At 34.8% G+C, this 13,139-nt stretch overlaps 1 protein-coding gene across 1 annotated transcript; it reads left to right on the forward strand.

The window, feature by feature from the left end:
- The first annotated feature begins 2,365 nt into the window (after positions 1 to 2,365).
- LOC111370214 (probable glycosyltransferase STELLO2) lies at positions 2,366 to 7,341 on the forward strand. The gene is made up of 4 exons (XM_022991902.1): positions 2,366 to 3,067; positions 3,304 to 4,543; positions 6,044 to 6,170; positions 6,545 to 7,341. The coding sequence occupies exons 1-4, from the start codon at positions 2,590 to 2,592 to the stop codon at positions 7,010 to 7,012; spliced, it is 2,313 nt and encodes a 770-aa protein (XP_022847670.1). The 5' UTR covers positions 2,366 to 2,589; the 3' UTR covers positions 7,013 to 7,341.
- Positions 7,342 to 13,139: the final 5,798 nt, after the last annotated feature.

Raw genomic sequence — 13,139 nt, forward strand, 5'->3', positions numbered from 1 at the left:
TTATATTTCTAGTTTTGCAATTAGAAATATAGGCCGGTGGTATGTAGAAATAGGTTTGATACATCTCGAGAGAGAGTATTGGATAGACTTAGGAATATTGATTCGTCAACAATTGAATTATGTTGTCATATTGTGAAACTAGAGTTTAAAGTGATAATTGCATGGGAAATCGTGATCCTAGTGTGTTTAATTTCTATTGATTACAACAAACGTGCGTTCTCAATAATTGATTTCATTTTAAAGTTTTAAATTATTGTTTTACTTATTAATTTCATTACAATCATAAAAGCTGCATAAGTAGGGTTTTTCTTTCCAATTTTAGAGTTTTAATTAGGTCCACATTCATTTTGAGTAATTTGGTTTCGGTTAAGGTCGAATAAGTAAAATTGAACTAACCAATCTCTGTGGGACGATACTCGGACTCATTCAATCCACTTTATTACTTGTTAACGAACCGTACACTTGCGGTAATTTAAATCGAAAGAAAATATTTCGCGAACAAAGGTCTAATAAAACTGTCCAGAAAAGGCCCAACGAACAGAAATTGAGAAGTCCAGCAAAAACTTAAAAAATCGGCCCAAGAAGAGGAACTAGGACCGGCCCAATAAGTAAGACCAATAAGGCCCAACAAGGATGGCCCAATGAAATAAAAGATGGCCTAATTACAGAACCCAGCAACCAATCGAACAGCCCAAGAAGAAGAGGGAAGAAGTCCAGCCAACAAAAATGAAATGAAACAGCCTAAACCGTCCAGCAAAAGAATAGAAACAGCCCAATGCAAGTCCAAAAGAGAACCAACAAAAGAACTGGCCCAAACAACAGAAGAACAGCCCAGCAACCCAATGAAACCCAACCCAAGCAAAAGTCAAACGGGTCAGCCACCAACCCTCCGAAAATGTTACACCAAAATAGCAAAAAACAAAAGGTAGAAGCTGCATAGCAGGGGATAACACTGAACGAGGCAGGAAGTCAGATGGAAGCCTGACCAAATTCAAAAACCAATCAAATGTGATATGCAAAATTGCTTACACAATACATACACACAATAGCCGTGAAGAACACCAAGAACCGAACTACAGGAAGCTGGATGAAACAAACCACTACCCGGCTGAAAACACAGCAAGAGCATAGCAAGAACACAAAATGAACTGGAGATGGAAAAGAGAAAATCGGCCAGCAGGATAAAACCAAGCAGCTCAAAAACTGAACCAAATAATCAGTCCACCGAATCTAGAGATAAAAATCGGCTAGCAATAGAAATCGAAGAAGGAATAGAGAACCTCCAGAAAAATCGAACAGCAACAATGAAGTTGCCAACAGAAATAAACCCAGAACTGAGGATTTCCAGCAAGAAGAACACCCACAACCAAGCTGAAGCAACCAAGCAAAACAGAAATCCAGGTTGCAAGGACCTGGCCGACCACTAAAACCCCAAAACTGACCTGAAGTAAACTGAAATCCAGAGAGGCCGAGCAAGCCAAGGATGACCAGCAGAGCCTCAATCCACTACAGCACCAGGTTTGTACGAGATAATACCAACAAGAATGAAACTGAGGAACCCGAACCAGAAAGAACTAACATGGCCAGAACAAAACCTGAACTTGGAGCTATGAAGGAGACGAAAATGGCAACTGAAAACCTCCAAAACTCACAAAGAGCAGACCATAAGCAGAACCAATATGTATTAATTCAATTTTCACTAATGATAAGTAAAAAATCAAAATAAAACACAAGAAGAATCACTAGAAAACTCAAGAACCCAAGTGTGCACCAAGTGGGAATTTCTCTCACTAGGTTGAGGGATTATTATTATTATTATTATTAGTAGTAGTAATAGTAGTAGTAGTAGGGATGGGATGTGGATGCTGGTTAACGAACTCCACCTTTTTCCATATGAAAAGTTCTTATTGGTTTCACCACACCTAAGTGGTCTTGGCTAATTTAGTATTCCACCGTTTCATAAAAATAGGATTGCTTCATTTATTACACAGATTAAGGATATTTTGGAATCATGCAAAAAAATACATCTCTCCTCATGATTATATACACCTTTAGATGTTAGTATGTTAAGGAGTAAACTCGATAGACCAAAAAGCAAGGATATAACCAAAATTCGTAATCATTGAAAGTATCAAAATAAAACTTTTAGATGTTAGTATGTTAAGGAGTAAACTCGATAGACCAAAAAGCAAGGATATAACCAAAATTCGTAATCATTGAAATTATCAAAATAAAACTTTAATCTTTTTTTGATTTAAGGAAATGCAACCCACGAATAGAACATTCTTGTAGATTAAACCAAATTAGTTGTCTTGTCCAAATCTTGATTTCAATCCATAAACAATTATTGATCAAATCAAACAATTGAAAAATCGAAAACAATCGTCAAAATTGAAAAGAGCAACAAACTCGCACAAACTTCTTTATAACGACTCACCAAACATACGGCACAGCAGGAAGTTGGATTTAAGCGTAAGAAAAACCATCCCCACCTTGCCTCCTGTCGGCACCCACCGCACCCCACTGCATTTTAGACTGACGAGGAAGAAGGTAAATTGAATCAAACTCTAGTCAAATGCAATAGTGAATATGGAAAATTCAACTCAAATGTTAGTCCAAGATCGTGCAAAACCCAAAAATAATCAACCCAGAGGCAGACCAGTTTTAGCTTCGAATCGATTTTCTGAGCCCAAGAATCTTGATTTTTCCGCATGGGTTTCGGAAAATCTGTACAAAATCCTCACAATCTTTCTACTTATAACCACCGTGGCTGCCCTTTTCTTCCTCCGTAATTATGGCGCAGCAGGCGGTGATACTGCCGCTCTCCTCTGCCTCCAGTCTACTCAGTCTCAGTCGATTCGCCCCAAGTTCCCAGTTATCAATTGGAAATCCATTCCTCGCATTGTTGATAAAATCACTCCTTATGCGAATTTCCGATCCGATAAATGGATCGTAGTATCTGTCTCCGATCAACCCTCTGATTCGCTGCGGAAACTGAATAGTATTAAAGGTTGGCAAGTGCTTGCGGTGGGAAATTCCAAAACCCCAAAAGACTGGAGTCTCAAAGGTACGATTTAGTATTGAATTATAACCTTTGTTAACCTGCTAGCCAGAATGTGAATTTGTTGAGCTGTCGATGAGATTTTTAATTGATTAGAATTTTAACTAATAAGTGATCAATTTGTGTCAAAGGACTGAACTTTACATGAATTTGTGAAATATTTATTTATATTTTTTACTCATCCCGGATGATTAATGGAGTCCTTTAGGAGTTTGATGTTCTTATTTTTATCGTTTCAACAGGTGCTATTTATTTATCTTTAGAAGTTCAAGCTCAATTGGGATTCAGAGTTGTTGATTATTTGCCATATGATTCATATGTGAGAAAAAATGTTGGATATTTATTTGCAATGCAACATGGTGCAAAAAAGATCTATGATGTTGATGATCGAGGAGATTTAATTGATAATGATATTGGGAAACATTTTGATGTTGAATTGATTGGTAAAGGTGCTAGGCAAGAAGTTATTTTGCAGTATAGTCATGAAAATCCTAACAGGACTGTTGTGAACCCTTATATACATTTTGGCCAGCGGTCTATTTGGCCACGGGGGTTGCCCTTGGAAAATGTAGGGGAGATTGGGCACAATGAGTTTTACACGGAGGTTTTTGGTGGGAGACAGTTTATACAACAAGGGATTTCAAATGGGCTACCAGATGTGGATTCGGTTTTTTACTTTACTCGGAAACCAGTGTTGGAAGCATTTGATATTAGATTTGATGAGCATGCCCCGAAAGTGGCATTGCCACAGGGTATGATGGTACCTGTTAATTCATTCAATACTATTTTCCATTCATCTGCTTTTTGGGGTTTGATGCTTCCGGTTTCGGTTAGTTCGATGGCTTCTGATGTGTTGAGAGGGTATTGGGCACAAAGGCTTCTGTGGGAAGTCGGTGGGTATGTTGTGGTGTATCCTCCTACTGTTCATCGGTATGATAGGATTGAAGCATACCCTTTTTCAGAAGAGAAAGATCTTCACGTGAATGTAGGCCGGTTAATCAATTTCTTGGTGGGATGGAGATCAAATAAGCACAGGTTATTTGAGAAAATTCTTGAACTAAGTTATGTGATGGCCGAAGAAGGATTTTGGATGGGAAAAGACGTGCAGTTTACTGCTGCTTGGCTTCAAGATTTGCTTGCTGTTGGTTACCAACAGCCTCGGCTGATGTCTCTCGAGTTGGATAGGCCGAGAGCAAATATTGGCCATGGAGATAGGAAGGAGTTTGTCCCTCAGAAACTACCGTCTGTGCATCTTGGTGTAGAGGAAATTGGAACTGTGAATTTTGAAATTGCGAATTTGATACACTGGAGGAAGACTTTCGGGAATGTAGTGCTTATAATGTTCTGCAGTGGACCTGTTGAACGAACTGCTTTGGAGTGGAGATTGCTATATGGCAGGATATTTAAGACAGTTATCATACTCTCTGGGCAGAAAAATGTAGATCTTGCTGTGGAAGAAGGCCAGTTGGACCATGCTTACAAGTAAGTGTATTATTGTTTTTTCCCCCTCTTTTCCTGCTTTACTTTTACAGAATTTATAGATGTTGCTTGAACAAGTTCTTGTTCCAATTTGACTTGTATTGTATCAAGACTAGTTTGCGTAAAGGAAAAATTCTTGAGATAATCTAATGGTCACCTGAAAATCGCAAAAATATTTGACGCTTCTAGTCAAATCAAATATTTGTTATGCTTTGTATTTTTGGCTTGAATGATGTTAATGATATAACCAATTTCCACTTATGCTTGAACCTATTTTTGGTGAGATTCAAGTTAGACAAAATCTAAATAATTTCAGGATTTTTACTTACCCAATTGGGTTTAAGTAATTCGGAGCAATCTTATTCCCACTTAAACACAAAATTTACAGTTTGGCGAACACCACCTAATATGTGTAATTAATTTTACATTAACATCCTTATTGTGGTTGATCATACTTTTTCATGCCTCTTATAGTATTTACTTTTTATGTAGAAATCATTATCAATTTCTTTGGACTCTAGTCCTCACTAGATTCGACAATATAGACCTATTTTATGTCATCAATCTGGTGGATTAGTGGGGGTTTTTTTTTTTTTTTTTTTTGGCCAAATAGCTATAGTAGCCAGAAGAACACATTTATCAACGAATAATTTTCTCGAAGTAGCAGCCCAATTTTTTTTTGTGCTCTTCCCTTTCTAAGTCTGAATTAGTTCGAGGTTATGTTTATTTACTTTGAAATTGGCCCTTCTGATAGGGGAAGCAATTAACTTGTCATATTTTGACTCTAATTTATTTTCAATTTATCATTTTTCTTGGTAAATGGAATGATTTTACCATACACTTGTGAAAATTGAAAAAAACTACCAATATGTTGCTTTCATGGCGAGTTACTAATTTGGCTCCATCTTTTGATTTTACAAAATCACTGCGGATTGCTAGTCACATTTAATTACTTGAGGAAAATTCAGTCATCGAGCACTCGTATTTTAAGCCATGTGCCTCCGTCAAGAACAAAAATTGTAAAAAGTGATCATGATTAAGGCTGACAAAGCTTATTTAACCATTAAACATGTCATCCATTATTTTGCTTGCCCAAATAAATTAATGCCTCATGAAGCTGGTTTCATTATTGAAGGGTCAAATTTTCTTCTTTATTTACATACTTATGGCGATGAAAAGCAGTTGACAACTTAATACTTGTTTGAGCCCCATTTTTCTTTAAAAAATGCATTTTTGAATAGTGTTGTGATGGAGAATGTGTGGTTAAAAAATAAATAAAGGTTTTGAGTTGGCGTGTAATATTGTTTTATTGAAAAATGTGTGGTTAAAATGATGTCAAATTACTGTTGAAGAATGTATTTTGAAGAAAAAATGGGGCTCAAACAAGGGCTTAGTGTAATGCAACAGTGCTCTGCATTTTGATGTTGTATTTCATAAATAAACCCTTCTCACTCTCTCTCCTGGTTTTTCCTTGCTTGTGACGTGATCACGTTTTGCTTTCAGGTATCTGCCAAAATTATTTGATAGATATACCAGTGCAGAAGGATTTTTATTTCTTAAGGATGATACTATTCTTAATTATTGGAACTTGTTGCAAGCGGATAAGACTAAACTCTGGATCACAAACAAGGTAAATAGCTTGTTCGTCTTTAAGGTTGTCATGGCTGCTTGTGGGTATAAATGCTTCTTAAGGAATGTTTGGCTGAGCTGAAAAAAACTAATACTAAATAAATAGTTTTAAAGGTTTTATTGATTAGAATTGGAAATAAGGAAGTTACTTGTTTTGACAGCAACATAAGAATAACTGTCAAAGTAAGTACTTTGTTTAATTAAAATAACATATCCAAACATGCATGGAAGCAAAATGTTGCTTAAAAGACAAGATAAACAAAAATTATGTTAACAGTGCAAAAAAAAAAAAAAAAAAAAAGTAATTGCATGTCATTATCCTTGGTTTTCTGACAAGATAGCTTGTTGAATCTAATAAAAAACGCATGCATATAGGTATCCGAGTCTTGGACCAGCGTTTCAATTTCTGGGAACTCCGATTGGTTTGTGAAGCAAGCGGACATGGTGAAAAAAGTAGTTGCCACAATGCCAGTTCACCTTCAAGTCAATTACAGAGAAACTGTAAAAGACCACAAGAGTCTCGCAATATGCAATTCTGAGATATTCTATGTTCCTCGCCATTTAGTAGCTGACTTTATCGATCTTGTTAACCTAGTTGGAGATCTAGATATCCATCACAAGGTTGCGATACCAATGTTTTTTTCGGCAATCGCCTTACCTCAGAATTTCGACCCCGTGTTTAGTTCCATGGAATATAAGCAAAATATACCAAGTAACTCTACATCATTTTATTCTGCTGAAGTTCCTGCTGTTCACCCTTGGAACGTGTCGAGCGAGCAAGATTTTATTAAGCTAATAAGAATAATGGCAGCAGGAGATCCTCTCTTAATGGAGTTGGTCTGATGGCAAAAACAAAAACATTTTCGAGTCTAAATGCCTCGAAGAGGAGTGGGGTGCGGTGAAATACATGTACATCCTGTATTGACGAAATATACTGCAGTTTTAGGTACTATTCTTTGAGGAAGAGGTTCCTTTGTAGAGTGTTTTTTCGTAATATTATTTCTTGTTGTAGATTTACTTGCACAGTAACAAACTTTGTAAGAACTCGTATTCTTTTCGGTATTTCAATTTGCTTCTAGGAACATAAGATTTTTTCATTGACGCTGTAATTTGTACATTTATATTACACTTAAAACTTCATACCATAGCAGCTGTTTGCAGAAGTTTGTATTTGTGTTGACTTTTTATTATTGTACACCAGTTTCTATGAGTCTGTTGATGAGTAAAAAGCTGAAATCTTGTTCATATAATACTGTCGAGTTTTGTTCAAAATATGTTGTTGGCTCTGCAAGCTATGAAGATAAGAAAAGTGGTTCGCTCAACTGGTCTAAAACCAGAGGAAAAGAAAGATCTTGATTGAAATAAGCCTTGACAAGCTTTCTTTTGGAAGCATGATCGATCTCTCTATTGTCGAATAATGTCGACAAGATCCTATTTCAATAGTCTGTTGAGTCGATAAAACTCTAAAGGGCATGTCTGGGATTTGCTTGATGAATGTTACTTGGACATGATTGTTGAGGTTTATCGTGTTACAAGTGTTCATTTACCTCTGAAATATTGGCCATTTCAATGTATGTTTGTTTTGACCATCTTTTTACTTATATGTATGTTCCAATTTAAGATTAATCATTAAGATAAAATTACTGGACTCGAAGAACCATATATTTTGATTAAAATTTTGACATGAACGTAATAATTAAACTCGGAATTGGTCACAAATTTTTTCAGCAAGAGTGCTTTTCTTTTGATGGAGCATATTGAAGAAACAAACAAATGGACGCAATTTATGTGATTATATATATACTGAAACTCCTTGTCCATGAATGTGAAATGTGAGAGTGATGAATGAGGAATAATTATGTAGAAGCAAATAGCTGTGTAACGAAACCTAGATTAACGAATACTCATAAACGGGTTTGTTACTTTATTTCAAATTCAACGTGAAGGTAATTTTTCGTCCCAACCTGGCCTAACAGTCAAGGGGTTGAGGCTCCCTTCCCTTCCCTTCCCTTCCCTTCCCTGAATCTTTTCTTTTTCCTTTTTTTCCCCTAAATATACATAAAAATAATTTTATAAAATAAATAAATAATTAATTAAATGGATGGTAAATGAGAATTTTTTTAATTCCGTCACAACTCACGAAAATCCTCGATGAGGTTGGGATGGTACTGATAATTCTAGTTTTGCTCCGTCCCGTCTAGTTATTATCTCTAAAATTGTAAATAATTAATAATTTGAAAACTTGTTGGTTCATCTAAAAACAATTTTTATGATTATTTAATAACAAAAGAAGTGTTTAAATTTGATTTCTTTTCCTTAGTTCAAACTTCGAATCAATGTCCACCCAAAGTACATTTTTAGTGACTAGGTAGAATGGATTGTAATGAGTAGAACCGGGTGAAGGTTCACCAAATGGGTCAATCAACAATAATAATTGTCGGATGTATTAATCTTAGGAAACTCGCCGGGAAGTTACATATGCAGTTTGAATGTGCTCAATATTAATTAATGTAATTCGAATGAGAATATTCAAATTTTGCTAATAAAAGTTACACATCGATGGAAGGCTAGATTAGGGATGGCAATTGGACTCATCGGCTCGTTGGCCCGGTTCGAGACTCAAGCCGAGCCCCATTCTAGAGTTTCAGGCAAAGCCCGAGCTGGCTCGGGGTCGTAGGCCTATATTTATATATTAAAAAAAAATAAAAGATGCATTTTAGAAGCGGTGTGCTATTGCCTTGAATTAAGGCACCAGGTTGTTGCCTTAATTTTGAAAATAAATAAATAAAGTACCAAAATCAAGCATGCTCGGCTCGGCATGCCTGAGCCAAAAGCTCGGGTCAAGCCGTAAAGTCTTGTGCTATGAATGCATAAGCAAGTAAAGAGTACATGTGTTGAGCTACTAAGGAAGTAATAACCCCTAAAGAAGTTAGAGCAAGGCCTAATTGAAAATGAAGCGAATTATTGATTGTGTCATAAAGATCCTTATGCCCTCGTCCAAATCGTCCCCTGGAGGAATATGTGCATTTAAAAGATAGTTCGCCATCAAATCCCAGGGCTCAACCCTAGACAAGCGGTAGAAACTACCAAACTGGAGTACGATAGGGACAGAGGGATTGCCATTTGTTGGCTATTAGTGGCACCCCAAAACGTCCGGGTCGAAATATGGCTTTCAAATTAAGCTCCCGTTTGGCCCCCATTTTGTAGAAATGAAAATGGCTGGAACAGTATTTTTTTGAAAAATGAGTGGTTTAAAAAGAAGGAAAAGTTTTTGATTTACATGTAATATTATTTTATGGAAAATTGTGTGGTTATAAATAGAAGAAAGAAAAATGTAATGTAATGAAATGAAATTTAATGGGGGCCAAACGGGGGCTAAGTTCCGAATTAATGGATGCTGCCAAAGGGAGTAGTTGACAAAAGATACTCAATTTTCTTTCAGCTCGGACTAGAAAAAAAAGTTTGCTCATCTTACTCGACGAGCCCAAGTCTCGAGTTTTGATTCGCGAGCCGGCTCGACTCGATTTGTTGATATCCCTAAGCTAGATTAAAAGTAATATAGCCCCCGTTTGTCCCCTTTATTTTCCATTAAATTATAATTCATTTTTCTCTCTCTCATTATTAATCATACATTTTCCAATAGAATAATATTACATGTAAACTCAAAAACTTTTCTTTCTTTCTTAACTACACATTTTTCAAAAAATTACTATTTCTTTCATTATAATATAAAAAATGAGGGCCAAATGGGGGCATAGTTTGTATAGAAACAAGGGTTCTAAGCATTTTCGAACTTCAACACTGGAGTTTTGCACATTACAGATTTATAATTAGTTTAACTATTTAGAGTCAAAAACTTATCTGTTATTTTACTATTTTTCATGTTTATTATTATTATTATTATTTTTGTTGTTGTTGTTGTTGTTGTGGTATTGATGGTACTCTTGATAGTTAGATTGGATTCTACTAGAGATAATTTAAGAAAAATGAGAGCTCATCAAAACGTGTATTGTTACATGTCATGTTGTGAACAAGTTGACTGGTCACGAACTACAATATTCAAACTAACTCAATACTCGATTTGTTGATTGAAATTAATCATCAAACCTAATTGAATTGAAAACTTATTGAGCTTAGTAGATTCTCATGAGCTTAGTAGATTCTCATGACCATGTCGACGTGAACTTTCTATTGGAATATTTATTGAACTTGCAAATTACCTCAATGATGGAGATAGCAAGCTTCAATGAAATCTTTGCAAAGTAAAGATAGTGAACACATTTAGATGTTCCGTCTTCATTTCCTTTAAAAAAATAACGATACATAAGATACGAAGGGGAAACCATCCCTTCCACATCATTTGTCCTACAATTATAAATATTTAATTGGCTTTTGTACAATCATGCAATTCTAATGTGTCATTACACTCGTCATACTAAAATTACGCAAAAATCACTTTGGAACATTCCTATCTTCGTAATCTCTTATATTATAATCATAATTTTATTTCAAATTTGATTGCTCAAGCACGAGAAATTATATCTCACCCTTGTCGAACCGTTGATATTTGTATTTCGTGATGGTACCTTGACTAAGTTGTTCGTGTCTTCACGATAAATATGATAGAAATGGTATGTGATTGGCCTATTCACTTTTTGTATATTGTAGTGATTGATTGACACAATTCATAGTTATATAAATTTCCTTTTGGGGATTGAGTGGTGTGGGTGGGGCGCGGTCCCCATATCCTTTATTGTTAACCTTTTTTGTTGTTTATCCTCCCATGATAAACAGGCTGTGGGTAGGCCTTCATGCCCATGTTTCCACTTCTGATTTATATATATGCAGATAGCAAGGAAATTCTATATCATTTAAAATTGAAGATCAACTAGGAAAAATGCAGTAGTTTAATGTTCTAGACGTGTATGAAAAATCTAAACAAATGAGTAGGTCCCACATAGTTGCAATGACTGAAAAAATTGGTAGGTGACTCTTAAAATGGTTGGTCCGCGTTAAATGGTGGCTCTAACATAGTGCATGAGAAAGAGCGAGACGATGCAATAAATTGTTAAGAAGTGTTGTCTATAGAGGGCTATACTCCAACGCCCAACTTTTAACAACAGGTAAGCAAGAATAGATTATTATTTTATTATTTGAATTCAAATAATTATTCCCTTAACACTCCTTGAATTTCCTATTTGAAGAGGAAGTGATTGTGATTTCGAATTCATGCATTCAAATACATACAAAATTAGAAGGGCTAGATCTCTCTTTCTTCGTGGAATCATTAAAACGTGCACGAAGAATACTATGCGTCTTCCACTTTTGAACCCATGTACATAGTTTAGATCTCTTTTTCATATTTGTATACACATTCAACAATTGAAATACAAAAATCTTTCTACTTCAATATCACTCGCAAGTAGCAACACCAAATTTATCAATTATTGATGATCTTCAACAAAATTGATGATTGCTGCCTGCGGCCAAAATCAATGTTTCGACTCACCAAGAAATCAAGTATATCCCTCGTGGATGGCTTTAGGGTTGGATCAACTTTATCTTTTCGCACAATGAATTCAAGAAACTTGTCCAAAGACAGTCCAAAGAAAAATTTCGTACATACACCTTTAGCAATTGATGAAGAATCATCGTACATTTGTCATTCCATCAAATTTCAAACATATTAACAAGATCACTTAAACATAGTGAAAACAAAATTGTCCTGCATGGTCCAAACATCAACCTCCCATGTGGGATAACTGCCATGGACCCTTGTAGGGGTGGACGCAGACATTTTACGTAAGGAGGTCACAATCAAATTTTTAAAAAAAGTGACGAATTTTTTTTATTACTTTATATAGGTTATAAACTGTTATACTACTTTTTCATCTTGATTATTTTTACATCTAAAATTTTTATATGTAAAAAAAAAAAAATTCGATCATTTTTAGGATTTTTTTTTATTATTGTTACTTTTTCCTCTCAATCAATTAATTTTTTTAAAAAAATAATCTAATAAATTTTCTAATAAAATTTTTGACATCATTTAAAAAAAATTAATTCATCGAGAGGAAAATGTAACAATAATAAAAACAAATGCTAAAAGTGATTGAATTTTTTTTATATATAAATTTTTTTCAGATATAAAAAAATCAAAATGAAAAAAGTATAATAATTTATAACCCCTATGAATTAATGAAAAATTTATTCAGAATTTTTATGTCCAAATAAAAAAAAAATTGACGTTATACCACATATAATTTTTTTTAATAAAATGATGTAAATATATTGAGAAATTTGTCTCCAAAAAATAATAAACATTAATAAAATAATTGATTTTTTTTTCCAAAAAAGATAAGTTATACGTCTCTTTTTAGCATACACGTTTAACGTACGTTTAACTATTTCGATATTCATTTAGATCATTCGATATATTTACGATATAGTTCTCAAAATGAGCTTTAAAATGATATATAAGATTTATGGATATGGCTAGCGTATAATTATCGAAGAATTTCTAAAATTAAATTGTTATAGAAATTTTCGAAATATTAGTTTGGAACGGTCTATTTTGACGCCTCGTAACATTTGCTATGATTGGTCATTTCGTACAACATTAATTGCGTGAAATACTAGGCCGTGAGTGCTTCAAAATGATATTAAGAATGTAATATTTCAACTTCGTTTGATTTTTCATAATGAGCTCGAAAATTACGACAAAAAAAAAATAATAACCTTGAAAAAACCGGAGGGTCAAGTGGCCCTAGAGAACCCCTTGGGTCCGCCCCTGGACCCTTGTGCACAAGGAGGCAAAGAAAATGTAGGTTTTCATCATATAATAGGAGGTTGGCCAAATTAAATAGGCCTTTTACTTGTTGGTCCAAACTGCAATCATTTATACCCACATTGAAGCCAATAATATTAGGAGGATGGCCAAATTAAATAGGAATTAATTCCTTCCCCCCTC

Source organism: Olea europaea, chromosome 2 (assembly GCF_002742605.1).
Source record: "Olea europaea var. sylvestris chromosome 2, O_europaea_v1, whole genome shotgun sequence".
NCBI lineage: Eukaryota > Viridiplantae > Streptophyta > Magnoliopsida > Lamiales > Oleaceae > Olea > Olea europaea.